This window comes from Eptatretus burgeri, chromosome 6 (assembly GCF_056783735.1).
Source record: "Eptatretus burgeri isolate ZD-2024b chromosome 6, Ebu_testis_v1, whole genome shotgun sequence".
Classification (NCBI taxonomy): domain Eukaryota; kingdom Metazoa; phylum Chordata; class Myxini; order Myxiniformes; family Myxinidae; genus Eptatretus; species Eptatretus burgeri.
The window spans coordinates 103,114,810-103,133,060 of NC_140966.1; the positions used below are offsets into that span (position 1 = coordinate 103,114,810).

General features: G+C 44.7%; 2 protein-coding genes across 3 annotated transcripts in view; one reads left to right on the forward strand and one right to left on the reverse strand.

Annotated features, from left to right (window-relative positions):
- LOC147025493 (uncharacterized) overlaps positions 1–13,372 on the forward strand; it is a 65,150-nt gene extending 51,778 nt beyond the window's left edge. The window contains 2 exon segments of the mRNA XM_085886970.1: positions 9,235–9,500; positions 9,503–13,372. Coding sequence (XP_085743096.1) covers positions 9,237–9,500; positions 9,503–11,221 — 1,983 coding nt within the window. The 5' untranslated portion in view covers positions 9,235–9,236 and the 3' untranslated portion in view covers positions 11,222–13,372.
- Positions 1–18,251, reverse strand: part of LOC147025494 (uncharacterized) — a 60,673-nt gene that overhangs the window by 41,530 nt on the left and 892 nt on the right. The window contains exons 2-3 of one of the 2 annotated variants that reach the window (XM_085887005.1): positions 14,784–14,833; positions 14,315–14,657 (exon numbers count right to left, since the gene is read on the reverse strand). In XM_085887005.1, the coding sequence (XP_085743131.1) occupies positions 14,315–14,423 (109 nt within the window). In that variant the 5' untranslated portion in view covers positions 14,424–14,657; positions 14,784–14,833. Of the gene's footprint in view, positions 1–14,314; positions 14,658–14,783; positions 14,925–18,251 lie in introns of those variants that run through there. The other variant, XM_085887006.1, reaches the window with a different exon arrangement.

An 18,251-nucleotide genomic window follows, 5' to 3' on the forward strand; every position in this document is an offset into this window, starting at 1 on the left:
AGATGAGCTCTGTCTCGGAAAAGACTGGCCAATCAGAACGTCCGTGTGCAAACAGCTGATTTGCATATTCGGATCAAAATGAGCTCTGCCTTGGAAAAAGCCAGCCAATCCGAAATGGGGTTTTCACCAGGGGTGAAAGGGCAGAGGTGAAAGTAGGTGGAGCCAGTTTCGGGTGAAGGTTCGAAGGGTGGGCACCCCCACCCAATAAAAAAGGGCGGAGTCGCGTCCCAAGAGCCAGTTGGAGTTGGAGTTGGTGAGGAGCGTCAGGAGTTGGGCGGGATCAAGACGCAACGGCAGAAGGACGGAGTTTGGAGTCACGAAGAGAAAGGCGCATCGAAGCTGCGTCGCGGCAGACGGCCCTGAGAGCTTCGAGCGGTGCTGAGGAGTGAACAGCCCTAAAAGAGCATCAACTCTAAGAGAGCAAGGCCCGTTCGCTCCTCTGAAGCGTTGTCGGCCAAGCCCGATCGACCAGGCCGCGGGGAAGGCCAAGCGACCAAAGAGAGCCGCCCGCCAAGCTGCTTAAGCCGCTCAAGTGACTGCGCGTTTTGCGAAGCCCCAGGTGGAACAGAGACACAGGGGTCGCCGACCCGAAGACCGTCGAGTCGCCACCAACGGGCGGCCAAGTAACCAGCCCGGTCTCTTGGAGTCCTTCGGTCATCCCGGACCTGAGTACCATTAAAGGCTCACGAGCCCTATTTCTTTTCCTTGGGTTTTGTATGGAAGTCTGTGGCGCCTTGTCTCATGAAGTAGAATTGCTGGTTAAGTGCATGATTGCGTGTACATTATCGCATAGACCTTGGCTGTAGGCTTTTTCCTCGTGTCTTGTCCCCATCCCCCCCCCCCACCCCCATTGATTACGTGCTTACTGTGAATAAATGCCCCATTGTTTGAATGTCAACCTGCTCGTTGCGTCATTTTCTGCCATTGACTGCCACGGTGCGCTTGGGATGTTAATTGGCTATTAAGGCCGATAAAAGTGATAATCTGGTCCGACGGGACTTGGCGATTTAAAACCGCTCGGCAAAACGCACAAGGGATGAGCACGCCTAACGGCTCGTTCCGTACAAGTTCCTGTCGAGGTATAAACTCTCGGTATTTCTGTCCGCGCGAATAGTTAGGTATATCGACAATTCGGCGATTAACCCTGAAGCACGTGGACAGAATAATTTACAAGTTTATTGTGCGTTAAAAGGCACCCGTAGCTGGTTTCCGGGGTTGTCCGGAAAGCTACGACTGGATTCCGGCCTTCGGTGGGCGCGCGACTGCGATTGGACTGAAGCGGTCGTGCGAATGCCGACACCGGCGGAAATCTGTAACAATATTATCCACATCGTGGGTGGCGAAGACCTTGAGACGGCTGTTGGTGGGTACCACCACTCCATCCTAAGCATGGCGAGCACACACCGCACGCGCAACATCTCGCTTCACTTCCATGACACGATTGTACGATACCGAGACACCCTGTTCTTGGTCAATCCCAATCTGGTTTTGTCCCATGCGTATCCGTGCAGCTTGAGGCCACGATACAGGGGGAAGGGGGTTTCTCGCTCCTTGTTGTGCCATACTGCAGACGTCTTGATTGCATGGTGCGTACCCTTACTGGTATTGTAGATGAGCAGTTGTGAGATGTTGCATGGGATCTTCACCCACGCATCCAGATTGGCGTCGCCACCGATCTTCTCATGTCCACGGAGAGCTTACGGGCCCCGGAGAACTATGTTAAAGAGACTCCTCATCTCCTCGTTGACTGGAGCCGTGAGGCAGTTAAGGGGGAAGGAGCCGTCGAAAGGCTCCTGACTCTGTAGACAAAACTTGTGCATCACACCACAGCCCGCATGAACATAAGTGCGTCCTCTTGACCAATCTGAGACCTATATGTCTTGGCCAGCTCATCAACCACCTTCAGTTTGTGAGATATGTAAATATCCTTCCTGCCTTCATTCCCCTTGGAAAACTCAGCCCATTCAGGTAGCAGGTCGAGAAGGTGATCCTTGTATCGAGTTGAGTGTGGCTCTTTTTTTTGTCTTGCATGGGTGACCTTGATCACTCATAAGCTTTTGATACATCTCGCGTAGCTCTGAGAGCTTAAATACGGTGGTGTCCAAATGTTCGATCAGGGCTACAATTTGAGCGCAGATGATGGGATTGAAGGGCGGAGGTGCGGGACCCACCGATTCTAGTCGCTCGGCAGCGCGAGCGGAGTCTCGCAAACGTACTTAACACTGATGGTGATAATAGGCATCAGCCGCATGTGCATCAGATGCTACAGCAACCAGTCTACCAAGTAATTGAAAGTTTTTGTTCGTCTTCACCCAATTCTTTAGATTGGCATCTACGACATAGGTTACTACCTTGTGGAGGTTGGCCTGGTCCTCCCCTTCACAGATTACACAACACTTGACATTGGCTGGAGGCTGAAATTCCCCAGACGACCTGATTTTTGGGGACTATTCTAAGAGCCGGCTTCTTTGTCTAGCTTCTCTCTCGCCCGTTTGACACGAGAACTACTACAATTACTGCTACAAGTTTTGTGATACCTCGCCTTATGCTATTTAAGAGTTGCTGCAATACCTGAGCCATCATTCAACTGACTAATTGTGACATTGATACCAGAAGGAAGGTTATTGGCATTGATACCATTGAAGTCTTTGAGATCTCTCTCAAGTGATACAAGTCTCTCCTCCTTAGGAGTTTGCAAGGCTTCTCCAGTTTTGTCCGATTGACAAAGACAACAGAGTCCCCAATTCATAATTTCGGTGGAGGACATAGTTTGACAGTCATATTATGTAGGCTCGTCGTTGCGATAAACTTTCGTCTCGTCATCACGGCGATATGATAGCAGGCTGAGTCGCAGGTTCCGGATCCACTCCTGAACACGCAAGAACAGGGATAGGATAGTCTCATGAGATAGGTTTGTCGTCACAGCTCCGAATGGCATCAAGAACCACTTCCGCTGCTGGACACGTCGACACTCACAGACTTGGTGTTATCTTAAAAATGAAGCAAAAAGTTTATGACATTACGAGTCAAAATTAAAAACATTCAAGTCTTATTTTATAAATGATTAACGGGTTCTTTTGATTGATAACCCAGGTAGGCCATAGAGGCCGTAGGCAGGCCATTTTTGAAATGACGCCCCAAAAACGCCGGGTTTAACCACAAAATGACCTTTAGGGTGACCTTGAGGGGTGACCTTGACCTCAAATCGTTGAAATAAAATCAGAATCAGATTCCCTGACCCTGAAAACCCCTAAAAAGTGGCATTATTCATGATTACGATTGACCTCTAACCCGGATGGCGGCCAGAATTGGATTTCGCCAATATAGTGCAGGCATTTTACCAGAAACATTTGGTCAACCTCACACAAATTGTAACAAAAGCAAACTCAACAGATTTTGGTTCCTGAATATGTCCTCAGTGACAGAAAAAAAGTCCCAATAGTGGAGCAGCAGGGGCCACCAAAAGAGGGAGCTACCCACACCAGCAGTACCACATTTTATAATGTCGTTATTATTGACCACCTACTATCCCTGTACATGAAAACCAATGATGCCAGTCAGGGAAATGGTGGCATTCTGAGAAATAGGTCAATTAAGGTCGTTGACCCCTGAATTTGGCAATATTTACTAAAACGGCTTTAGTTTTTATAATTTTCATGTTACAATACCTTGATATACATCAAACTGATTCAAAGACAATAGGCTATAACATGCAATAACAAAAAAAACATGTGGCTGAAAATAGTAAGTACAGAACCAATTTTATTCCAAATTTTGCCCCAAAAATCCAAATTTTCATATTTTTCATATACTTTTAGCATCACTCATCACATGCAAAATATAAAAGTATCAAATATTAAGCATTTAAAAGTTTCACTAGAGTCTGCTGCAATTATTCATATATAATACATTGTATTATCTTAAGTGTAAATCACATTTTCATCACATTTTGTCCAAGATGCCTGAAAATACCTGAAAATGGTATTATTCAGTACTCATGGCATATGACCATTAACTTGATTAATTTCATATTTATTAAGAGAAAAATTTGTTTCAAATATTATATTGTCACAAGGAATTATATTTGTTGATGAGTATATCAACAACACACAAGGATGGATCCAGGATTTGTTTAAATGGGGGGAGAGAGGGTACATGGTACAAATTCTTATATACTATAAATATTTTTTAAATGGTAATTTTTCAATGTACTTTGTTGAAAATAAATTTCAAAGAAATATTGAGGACTATAATGGCTGTTTGTACAAACTCTCCACTTTTGGCATCAAATGCAATCTTTCTAGCATGGCTTGCTGCAGATGTTTCAAACTGCCGAATTTCTGTGTAGGACACACTATAACCCATATGGTACATGTCATCCACCAGTTGTCTGGAGCCATAATCATGGCGAAGGTGAGCAGCCAGACCCAGATGTTTAGGTGAGGCTACAGATGTTGACAGGGTGATAATGTCACAGGCTATATTCAGGCACTTGGAATGTGTTGGTTCAGTGTCAGCTATATTCAATGGCCTCAGCATGCATATTTTCATCAGTGAGCCATCCCAGAGCTCTGTAAAGGAGGGGATCCACAAACTCTTGTTTGGCTTCAGTGGACATCTCTGCAGAAGAGTAGTATTCATCATCCAACTTGTGAATCTGGTAGAATCCTCTTCTCAGAATCCCCATAGCCTGGTGAACAATGCTTTCATCGACCATTGATGATGTCAAATCTGTCTTCAAACTTGTCTCTTCATCCTCAGCTACTTCCCTCAAAACTTTTGACATCTCGTATGCCTTTTGCAAAGCATCTCCTACTGTTGTCTTCACAACTGATGTCAAACTTCACAACTGATGCCTTGGATCTTGAAAAGCAGTTGGCGCACCCACCACTTGCACCATCACCATTACCACTACTAGAATTACCACCATCATCCAAAACTACATCAGAGTTATCAACTGTTTTAATAGCTCTTCTGATGTGATGTTGGCTTACATATGTTGATCTGCATTGTCTGTGATACCTGAGCACCACTGTTCCAGAAATTATATCAGATTCATGGGCCAAAAGTTTCTGACTAACTGAGTCATTCCGTTGTCTGCATGCTGAGAATAAGGACCGTAGTCTGTTAAGAACTGGAGTGACTGGCTGTTCCTTTGATGAAAAGGATTTTGTGCAGAAAAGACACTTATCAATGTCAATGGTATCTTCTCCCTGAGCTTTCTTGGCAATGGGAGCAGTGTCAAATTCTGCATCCATATTGTAATAATAGACTGTTCAGTGCTGTTGAAGTAATCTTGAGTACACCAAGCCAAAATGTGGATCTGCCTGCAAGCGTAAAAAATATTGGTCACCAATAGTCAGGCAGAATAAGTCTATTTAATCCACTAAATTGAAAATAATTCAATGTAAATTCATAAGTATTTTAGACCTAGAGATAAACCCTATTCGTAGGACTTTATTCTTTCAGGGGGGTTATTTTTCACAACACCATGTACCTTCCATAAAATTTATGCAGAAATGACTTCCATTTTAGACACATTCTCATGACAATACTATTTAACCCCAGCTCAACAGCCTGTAGGCAAAACATTCAGTATACCACATGTTTTTCCATCAGAAAATTTGCTACATGGTAATATATCTTCATCACAAGACTTCATAATTACAAAAAAATAGAAACAAATATTTTCAGACTTACATTTTAACAGAGAAGAGGGTGTCACGTAAAACATGCTGCAGTATGTGTAGTCTATCGCATCTGTTCAAGTGTGACTGACCTAATTGCAGATACATTGTAAACTCATGGCTGATGAGAATGCTATTTATAGCAGTGCCACATGTGGGGACCATCTCAGGAATGTGGGGGTCATCTCAGGATTATTGTGGCATATGGGATCATCTTATATAATCCAATATTCTTTGTCAGGGGCATTATTTTAGGGTTGGTTCAGGATTTAGGGGTGGCACTTATTTTTAGTGCATATGTATTTAGTGATATTGAGGAAGCGGGAGGGGGTGTTCGTACATAGGTATTTGTAACCCCCCTCCCCCACCCCTTCCAAAAATTCTGGATCTATCCCTGTGTGTTATTGATATACTCATCAACAATTATAATTCCTTACAACAATATATTATTTCAAAGACATTTCATATGAAATTAATGGTCATTTGCCATGAGTGTTGAATAATACCATTTTCAGGTATTTTCAGACATATTGGACAAAATGTGATGAAAATATGATTTACCTTTAAGATAATAGAATATATTATATATGAATAATTGCAGCAGACCCGAGAGAAACTTTTTAATGCTTAATATTTGATACTTTTATATTATGCATGTGCTGAGTGATGCTAAAAGTATTTGAAAAATGCGAAAATTTGGATTTTGGGGGCAAAATTTGTCATAAAATTGGTTCTGCACTAACAATTAACAGCCACGTTTTTTTGCTATTGCATGTTATAGCCTATTGTCTTAGGATCAGTTTGATGTATATCAAGGTATTGTAACATGAAAACGATATAAACTATAGCCGTTTTAGTAAATATTGCCAAATGCAGGGGTCAATGACCTTAATTGACCTATTTCTCAGAATGCCACCATTTCCCAGACTGGCATCATTGGTTTTCATGTACAGGGATAGTAGGTGGTCAATAATAACATTAGAAAATGTGGTACTGCTGGTGTGGGTATCTCACTAAATAAGCCTCTTTTCTGGCCCCTGCTACTCTATGAAAAGGGATCCTCCAGGGAGGGAAAGTCCTGAAATTATGGAAGTCCAATATGGCCGCCACCCGGCTTCGGGGAAAATGAGAAAATTGTAAAGATTGATATTTTAATATGTAAATATATGTTTTTCTGCATTCTAATTGTTTCTAATTATGGTCAGTATATTGATATACAAGAATGATTATAAAAAAGTGAAATGTATTAAGGGTAAAATAAAAAATTATTGCTTTTTTGTCCAAAAATGTCTATTTTTTCCTTAAAAAATATTTTGACTTGAGAAAGTTTGTTCATATAAGAACATATTGTTACGGCTGTGGAAATTCGCAAACCACCATTCAGGGCCCGTAGGTGAGATATCTCTAAGTACATGTGTAGTTAGCCCAAACCCGTTGCATAGAGGGAATTTATGTGATTCATTCGGGCTGTGATCCTTTGAGTTAGCCATTTTTTCTGTTCTATCTTTATTTTGAACCAACCACGTCTCAACCGCCATCACACAACAACCACCACGCCAGCCATCATCACCAACTGCAACCACGCTCCAACCCTCGGACAACAACAACAACGCCAACAGCCACGACCTTTACCTTCATAACTCGCTCCCACATTATCGCATCACCGCCATTCCCAAACGGCACCATAACCATCAAACCACCACCGATAAACCCTCCACCACCTTCACCTCTCTCGTTCTACGGCCATTCCCACACCACCTGTGAACACGGAGCGTCGGGCTGTCTCGGGCCCGTTCAGCGATTGGTGCCGAACACACCGAGCCGCGAGCGCAAATAGCGGCCTTTCCGAGGGAAAATTTGGATCAAGAACGCTACACGCCCACTTTTCCTCCGTCGAATTAGCGAGCGCGGGGCGGCTTGGCCCCGCTTCCAGGCGCGTCTGTGTGAAATCGATATATGCAAATTCTAGGATCAGGGGAGGTTCACGCCCCCGTTTCCTCCGACCAATGGGCGAGCGTGGCTCCGCCCCCAAGGTCATCGTGATCCGAATATTTGCATATCATCTGCTCCTGCCAGCCTATAAGAAGGCGAGCGCAAGGCGAATGAAGTCAGTCGAGTCGGGTGGCGAAGTCATCGGTGTGGCAGAGAGTTGGGTTCTGCAGTCGGCTGAGGAGAGTGTCATCGAGTTGGGTTCTGGAGTCGGCTGAGAAGAGTTGCGGGAAGAGGAAAAGGAGCTCGGGTCCAAGGCGAGAAGGACGGCGGTCGGCGACGAGGTCGTGGTGTGGGATCGCTCGTCGTGGGACCCAAGCCAGCCAGCCATTCTCCTTCCCCAGGGCATCAACAATTCCCCCTTTCCCCCACGCTGAGATAGTGCAAAAAGGGGGCCCCGTTCCCACCCCACTCCAAACGTCGTGCCAACGAAACCTGCCAAGGAGCACAGAGTCGGGGCACAGCCGCGCGGCCACATTTGCGGCTCGTCCACCAACGCGTCATGAGGACGCGGGTAGGACCCCCCCGGTCTCGCGGACCTGGCTGCTCCTCCAGGTCACGCGCACAATTGGCCTACAGGCCTGTCTGCCCCCTTGTCTGAGGGTGGCTTCTTTCCTTTGCTTTTGTGTAAATGTGTGTTGGCACAGTCTGTAAAATAGAACTGTATAAGTGTTGCCGTGTGTGCGCGTAGTCGGTAGTAAATCTGCGTCGTTGTTGCTTTTGTTTTGGTTGCTATATGTGCATTTTGACTGTATGGCTGTATATATGTGCTTTCCGTGTGCCGGGAAATAAATGTGCATTGTGTGAACTGTTTTCCCATTTCGCTTCGTCTTTTCTTTATTGATCCTCCATCCTGCTTCACGTAAAGGGTTCGTAGTGGGTGCAAAACGCCCAGTAAATAATCTTAACCGTCGAGGTCGACGATAACACCGCTCGGTTATCCCGATAGTACGGAATGGGCCGCCAAGCGGCTCGTGTCCGGAGTCGACCGGCAGCGAGGTACGATCGCCCGGTTTACCATCCGCGTGGGTACTTAGGTAGGTCGAGTTTGGCGAACAACCCTATCCTACGCGGGTGGCCGATTGGCACGATTGTGGTGAGGTCGAAAGGCCCACCCGTGACTGGCTCTGAGCGATAGTTCCCGGAGGGTCACGACTGAATTGTCCGTCCGGTGGGCGACGTGGTCGCGATTCGAGTGACGTGGCCGTCCGCACGCCGGCGGGTGCGAATTCGCAACAATATATATCCCCAGGCATACATACTATATATTTCCAGATACAGGGACATTAGTACTATCCTCTGGTGAAAGAATTAACACACAATATTAATTTTTGTTGAATTTATTTCCATTTGCCTACCCCGACCCCCTTAATTTGAAATATGTGCACTTTGTGCGTATTCGGTCCAAACAAAGGATAAACGCCTGGCTATAGGTAATACATTAATAGGATTAAGACAAATTCTGATTTTAAATGCCATAGCTAGGTTTATTTGTTAATATAACATAGTCAGTTCAAACTTTCAAACAATTATACTAATTCTGGATTTTTATTTTCAGGCATGGAGGGACCTGAACGGTGTGCCATCTGCAAACAGGATGGAGGAGGCCCATCAGCCTCACCTCAAACAGAAAAGGGGTGTTCAGCCATCAACCAGGCCAGCAGCGCAAGGAAAGACAGCATTCACACTGTACCTGGGGAAAGGGTGCACAAAGACTGCCGGCGTATATACTGCAACCCACATCAGATAGCCAAGGATACCAAGAAAGAAGAGTCAAAGGCCAGTACAAGCAGTGATAGACATGTACTTAGGTCATCTGAGGATTGGGGGGGTTTTCTTTCAACACTGATTGCCTTTTCTGTGGTAGACCAGCCAAGTTTGGGAGGAAGCGGAGGACGCAGGATGTGCTTCAAGGAAAGACAATTGAATTGAAGGACACGCTCCTGGCAATATGCCGCGAACGAGCCGATGTTTGGTCAGATGCTGTGAAGGCACGGATTCTGCATGTGCATGACTTGCATGCAGCAGATGCAGTTTCCCACCAGACACGCAGTGTTAACTTCCTCACAAATAAACAGATACCAATAGCTCAGATGACGGACACCGAAGAATCCAAGAGGACAAAGCTTGGACGGCCTCGAGGCGATGAGAAGACAGCAGCATTCTTGCAAGTGGCAAGATATCTTGAGGAAAATGATGATGAGCAGATCACCATCAATGATCTCATTGACCTCATGACACAGAAACTGGCAGGCACTAACCACGAAGCGTACAGCTACACCCATGTGAAGGCGAGGCTGTGGGAACACTTTGGTGACAGGATAATCCAAATTGCGATCAACGGCAAGCTGAACGTGGTCACCTTCAGGACAACAGCCAGGGCAGTGCTTCAGGAATATTACAACAACCAGCAGCAGGAAAAAGACACTATTGAAGAGAAAATCAAGCTTGTACAGGCCGCTGCCAAACTCATCAAAGAAGACATTAAAACAATTGAAACATCCCATGAAGTCTACCCATGTGGTGATGACCTGCAATCGCAAGAGGCTGGCATTAAATACTTACCAGATACTCTGCTGGTACTGCTTGAAGGACTGTTTGTGGGAAAGAAAGATGGTGTTAAAGTGGCTTCAATTGGGAAAGCCATAGTGCAGGCAACTAGACCCAGAGTCTTACTGGCCCCACTGCAGGTTGGGTTGGGTGTGCAGCTATATCACCACTTCGCATCACGATTTCTCATTGACTCCCTTCATCATCACGGGTTCTGCTGTTCATATGAAGATGTGCATCAGTTTGAACAAAATGCTACTCAGTCACATGGAACAGACATCCCTAACCTGACAACAGAGTTTGTGCAGCATACAGCTGACAATGTGGACCATAACATTCGCACACTGGATGGCCATGGCACATTCCATGGCATGAGGATGATTGCCGCCGTCACCCCTGGAACCAGATCAGGCCGGCCAATACCCAGGGCTAAGGTGACGTCTCGTGATGTCACAATGGTTGGAAGGGTGCAGATATGGTACCACAAGGAAGAAAGTCACGGGATGACAGCAGTGACGTACCAGAAACTTGTCAACCTAAAAGCCCAGAACTGCTCTGAAAATCTTGATCTTCTGTGGAAGACATCCATCTTGTTTGGGTCCCCCAGACCTGCATGGTCAGGAATGATGCAATTCATACACAAGGGTGACCACCTTGGCAAGGCGGCTATCATGTTTCTGCCCATGATAGACATGAACTCGAGTGACAGCACATGCATATACTCGATCCTGATGTTTGACAGTGAACATGCACGATGCCACGGTGTCACTCCAGTAATCACCTTTGATCAGCCCCTCTGGTGGAAGGCCCTCATGAACATCAACTCGGAGCCTATGGGAAGTGATCTGAAAGGGATTGTCCTACGCTTGGGCGGTTTCCACGCAGAGATGAGTTTCCTCGGATGTATTGGACACCTCATGGTGTCATCCGGGCTTCAAGAACTGATGGAGTTGATATATGCCCCCAATGCAGTGATTCATATGTTTACTGGCTAGGCCATTGCACGTGCAGTTCGCGCGCACCTAATCCCATGACCTCTTATTTTGTCCCGAGCCAAAGAAGAACACGAAGAAGCCTCGCATCTGGAACATCAAGGCTACAAAGAAAATGATTGGTACAGACATATGCAAGCACATACTGTTTCTACATGCAGTTCTTGGGTGTGACACGACATCTCTTCTTCATGGGATTGGAAAGGGAGCTTCCCTCAAAAAGTTCAAAGCAAACAACACATTCCGTGAGCAGGCCAAGGTTTTTGATACATATCCAGCTTCCGTATGTGATGTGGCAGATGCAGGAGAAAAAACATTGGTGATAATCTACAACGGAAAGTCAACTGACACACTGGACACCCTCCGGTATCAGCGGTACTGGGACAAGGTGGCTTCGAGCTCCTCTCACGTGCAACCACAGACGTTACCACCAACATCAGAAGCAGCAAAGTATCACAGCCTGCGCGTGTATCTGCAAGTCCAAGAATGGAAGGGATGTGCAGATGAACTTCTTCCGACAGACTGGGGTTGGCAGAAGTGTGACGAGGGTTTTGTGCCACTTCAGACATCAATCGCTCCAGCTCCTGAAAAGATGTTACATGTCATTAGGTGCAACTGCCAGGCTGAATGTAGCACCATGAGATGCACATGCCAGAAGCACAACATTGAGTGCACTCCAGCTTGTGGAAACTGCAGGCGCTCTGGCTGCACAAACACTCCATGTGACAATGATGAGGATGATGAGGACATTGTCGAGTTCTAACTTTAATACGCTTGATTTTTCTCAACATGTATAGTAAGTTTATAATGGATGTAGTTTCTGAGTTTAATGTGAATTTTCATTTTCATTTCGAAACCTTCGTCAGGCAGATGTGATTGCCCTGAGTGGAATTGTGAATTTTTCATGTTTCAATGACTTACATAATTATACTGTATTGCTATAGACTTGATTTCATCTTGTGTCTTCAACGTTTCTTTTTTTTTTTTGTCCAGGAGCCAAAATCAGTATCAGGTAATTTTTTTTTTTTTCGGGACAAAAAAAATTGACATTTTTGGACAAAGAAGCTATAATTTTTTATTTTACCCTCAACACATTTCACTTTTTAAAATAATTATTCTTGTATATCAATATACTGACCATAACTAGAAACAATTAGAATGCAGAAAAACATATATTTACATATTAAAATATCAATCTTTACAATTTTCTCATTTTCCCCGAAGCCGGGTGGTGGCCATATTGGATTTCCATGATTTCAGGACTTTCCCCCCCGGAGGATCCCTTAGGACTTTTTTTTACTGTCACTGAGGACATATCCAGGAATCAAAATCTGTTGAGTTTGCTTTTGTTGCAATTTGTGTGAGGTCATCCGACATTTTGCCTGTAATAATGCGGCGGGCCCAGGGGGGCGCCCGTCTTGACGCCCATCCAAAATCGAAAAAAGTATGGCATGGGCGACATATGGGCCAAATTTGGTGCTTTTGGAAGAATCTGAACCAAACAGTCCCTATAATGCCCGAACATCCCTGACTAGTACTGTGTCCGAAAACAGAGAATTTGTCAAACTGTGAACCAGAAACAAGGTGAACCATACGATGTGAGCTGTGATCTTTGATTTACAATATTCCTCTTTTCATATGCAACACATGGCTGTGAGTAGCATCATTAGCAGTGAGAGAGAGAGAGGGGGGATTGCAGCTGTGCCGCTGATGCAGTGCCCCATGTAGGTTACAGTAATAATTTCGAATTTGGCAAAAAGTGCCGGCGATAGCTCACCCACTCTTCTCGAAGGACACGGAGGGATATTTACCGTCCACCCACGAATGCCGGCATACGGGATGTCCAGTTAAACATACATCCAAGGGGACAGCGCTTGCACGCGCGCACGCACACACACACACACACACACACACACACACACACACACACACACACACACACACACACACACACACACACACACACACACACACACACACACACACACACACACACACACACACACGCACACGCTTTGCCCTGCCTGTGAGACACCAGGATGACAGTTTGTAGATGGGTCAAGTTTCGAACCCAGGCGAGACAGCATCGAGGCGAGTGTGCATACCTCTCGACCTGCCGGCCAATTGATGTCAATTATGACTAGTAATGGTCTCTCCAAGCGATCCCTGCCAGGTGCTGCCACCATTTACATCTTCGCAGTCAGACGTCCTCGCACTCACACCCACTCTGTTTCCCCATCACAAATCCAGTTCGCCAATCTACCAGCCACTCCACAAGCCCTCACCAGAACCAACAACCTCCTCCATCATGGACTCATGATGGTACCTGATAAAGATGTTTTCTGAAAGTCCACTGCCCTTCCTCATCCATCCAATCAGAAACTGCTTCACAAAACTCCAATAAAACTCTTAAACATGACTTCCCTTGAGTAAATCCGTGCTGACCACCTTTACTTGGTTCGACAACAACACAGCAAATGTTCTGTAAGCAGCGCAGGTAACACGAGCAACGGAAGGTGTGCACGTGAGGAGCGGAAGGTGTGCACGTGAGGAACGGAAGGTGTGCACGTGAGGAGTGGAAGGTGTGCACGTGAGGAACGGAAGGTGTGCACGTGAGGAGCGGAAGGTGTGCACGTGAGGAACGGAAGGTGTGCACGTGAGGAGCGGAAGGTGTGCACGTGAGGAGCGGAAGGTGTGCACGTGAGGAACGGAAGGTGTGCACGTGAGGAACGGAAGGTGTGCACGTGAGGAGTGGAAGGTGTGCACGTGAGGAACGGAAGGTGTGCACGTGAGGAACGGAAGGTGTGCACGTGAGGAGCGGAAGGTGTGCACGTGAGGAGCGGAAGGTGTGCACGTGAGGAGCGGAAGGTGTGCACGTGAGGAGCGGAAGGTGTGCACGTGAGGAACGGAAGGTGTGCACGTGAGGAACGGAAGGTGTGCACGTGAGGAGCGGAAGGTGTGCACGTGAGGAGCGGAAGGTGTGCACGTGAGGAACGGAAGGTGTGCACGTGAGGAACGGAAGGTGTGCACGTGAGGAACGGAAGGTGCGCACCGATCGTTGTGTGGTTATTCTTGAAACACAAAAATTAAACTTACACACTGTTCGTCGGTTCCACGTGGTCCACAAACTCTCCTCGTCATCTGCGTGCTGGGGGTATTCCGTTCGCAGTTCACAGGTTTCCGCTTCGACTTTCACAATGTCCATTTCTCCCCTACGCTTGGATGAAACCTGAAAACATTTACAACCTCCGAACAACAGGAACACATTCACACGGACAGTCACATGACCGGAACCGATTCGTCGCTCCGTCTCACAAGGAAAACCCAATCAGACTTCTCCGAGCGACCGGAACAGCTGCAGAGGCTCCGCCCCACAAGGGAAACCCGATCACAAGCTCCGCCCTCCAAGAGGAACCCGATCGCAGGCTCCGCCTCGCACCTGAAAGTGATTCCTTCCCATTCATTCAAAAGAACACTCCATTCACAAAAATATTGGCAGATGCAGTTTAACATCAATAAATGTAAAGTGCTGGATGTGCGATAGAATCATGAAAATAGAGATTACATGATCGTGATTGAAGGGACAATCTTGGAGCAGAGACACAGGATAAGGATCTGAGGGTGGTAATAGATATGGAGCAGGAATCAGACAGGACAATGTCCAACAGGTGCAGGTTAAAGGTAACAAGGTTTTCGGTTGTATTGCAGTGGGGTAATTATAAATCCAGCTCCTTCACTCATTAACCATTGCCAACACGATTAGATGAAAACACAACACTATTAGATGTAAACACAACACCAATAGATGTAAACACAACACTATTAGATGTAAACACAACACTATTAGATGTAAACACAACACGATTAGATGTAAACACAACACGATTAGATGTAAACACAACACGATTAGATGTAAACACAACACGATTAGATGTAAACACAACACGATTAGATGTAAACACAACACGATTAGATGTAAACACAACACGATTAGATGTAAACACAACACGATTAGATGTAAACACAACACGATTAGATGTAAACACAACACGATTCGATGTAAACACAACACGATTAGATGTAAACACAACACGATTAGATGTAAACACAACACCATTAGATCTAAACACAACACGATTAGATGTAAACACAACACGATTAGATGTAAACACAACACGATTAGATGTAAACACAACACGATTAGATGTAAACACAACACGATGAGATGTAAACACAACACGATGAGATGTAAACACAACACGATGAGATGTAAACACAACACGATTAGATGTAAACACAACACGATGAGATGTAAACACAACACGATGAGATGTAAACACAACACGATGAGATGTAAACACAACACGATTAGATGTAAACACAACACGATTAGATGTAAACACAACACGATTAGATGTAAACACAACACGATTAGATGTAAACACAACACGATTCGATGTAAACACAACACGATTAGATGTAAACACAACACGATTAGATGTAAACACAACACGATTAGATGTAAACACAACACGATTAGATGTAAACACAACACGATTCGATGTAAACACAACACGATTAGATGTAAACACAACACGATTAGATGTAAACACAACACGATTAGATGTAAACACAACACGATTAGATGTAAACACAACACGATTAGATGTAAACACAACACGATTCGATGTAAACACAACACGATTAGATGTAAACACAACACGATTAGATGTAAACACAACACCATTAGATGTAAACACAACACGATTAGATGTAAACACAACACGATTCGATGTAAACACAACACAATTAGATGTAAACACAACACGATTAGATGTAAACACAACACAATTAGATGTAAACACAACACCATTCGATGTAAACACAACACGATTAGATGTAAACACAACACGATTAGATGTAAACACAACACGATTAGATGTAAACACAACACGATTAGATGTAAACACAACACGATCAGATGTAAACACAACACGATCAGATGTAAACACAACACGATGAGATGTAAACACAACACGATTAGATGTAAACACAACACGATCAGATGTAAACACAACACGATTAGATGTAAACACAACACGATTAGATGTAAACACAACACGATTAGATGTAAACACAACACGATTAGATGTAAACACAACACGATTAGATGTAAACACAACACGATTCGATGTAAACACAACACGATTAGATGTAAACACAACACGATTAGATGTAAACACAACACGATTAGATGTAAACACAACACCATTAGATGTAAACACAACACGATTCGATGTAAACACAACACGATTCGATGTAAACACAACACGATTAGATGTAAACACAACACGATTAGATGTAAACACAACACGATTAGATGTAAACACAACACGATTAGATGTAAACACAACACGATTAGATGTAAACACAACACGATTAGATGTAAACACAACACGATTAGATGTAAACACAACACGATTAGATGTAAACACAACACGATTAGATGTAAACACAACACGATTAGATGTAAACACAACACGATTAGATGTAAACACAACACGATTAGATGTAAACACAACACGATTAGATGTAAACACAACACGATTCGATGTAAACACAACACGATTAGATGTAAACACAACACGATTAGATGTAAACACTCCCTCCATCCACATTTTACCCGAACTAGTTGATGTAATCACTTTTCCCATTGACGGACAATTGATCGATTCCCTCCACATTTCCTTTTTTTTTTACTCTGACAACAGGCCACACATACACACTCTGACAAAAGGCCACACATACACACTCTGACAAAAGGCCACACATACACACTCTGACAAAAGGCCACACATACACACTCTGACAAAAGGCCACACATACACACTCTGACAAAAGGCCACACATACACACTCTGAAAAAAGGTCACACATACACACTCTGAAAAAAGGTCACACATACACACTCTGACAAAAGGCCACACATACACACTCTGACAAAAGGCCACACATACACACTCTGACAAAAGGCCACACATACACACTCTGACAAAAGGCCACACATACACACTCTGACAAAAGGCCACACATACACACTCTGACAAAAGGCCACACATACACACATACACACTGACAAAAGGCCACACATACACACTCTGACAAAAGGCCACACATACACACATACACACTGACAAAAGGCCACACATACACACTCTGACAACAGGCCACACATACACACTCTGACAAAAGGCCACACATACACACATACACACTGACAAAAGGCCACACATACACACTCTGACAAAAGGCCACACATACACACATACACACTCTGACAAAAGGCCACACATACACACTCTGACAAAAGGCCACACATACACACATAAACACTCTGACAAAAGGCCACACATACACTCTGACAAAAGGCCACACATACACACTCTGACAAAAGGCCACACATACACACTGACAAAAGGCCACACATACACACTCTGACGAAAGGCCACACATACACACATACACACTGACAAAAGGCCACACATACACACTCTGACAAAAGGCCACACATACACACTCTGACAAAAGGCCACACATACACACATACACACTCTGACAAAAGGCCACACATACACGCTCTTGAGTGTGCCTCGTTTGTCAGTCATGCCTGAAAACATAATCTTGCTCATCTCAAGGCTGAACTCAAACCATCAAGGTGTGGTGGTGCTTTGTGAAGTGTTTCTCATAGATGTTCCTTGTTCCCCCTCCATCCCATCCATAACCTCAACTGGCATCACTGCACTCTTCACTTGAGATCAGGCAGAATGATGTTTGCCTCCCAATCTTGTGTGGTCAAACACTCAAATACACACATACACATTCCAATACACACTCAAATGCACACACACACACACACACACACACACACACACACACACACACACACACACACACACACACACACACACACACACACACACACACACACACACACACACACACACACACACATTCAAATACACACTCTTGAGTGT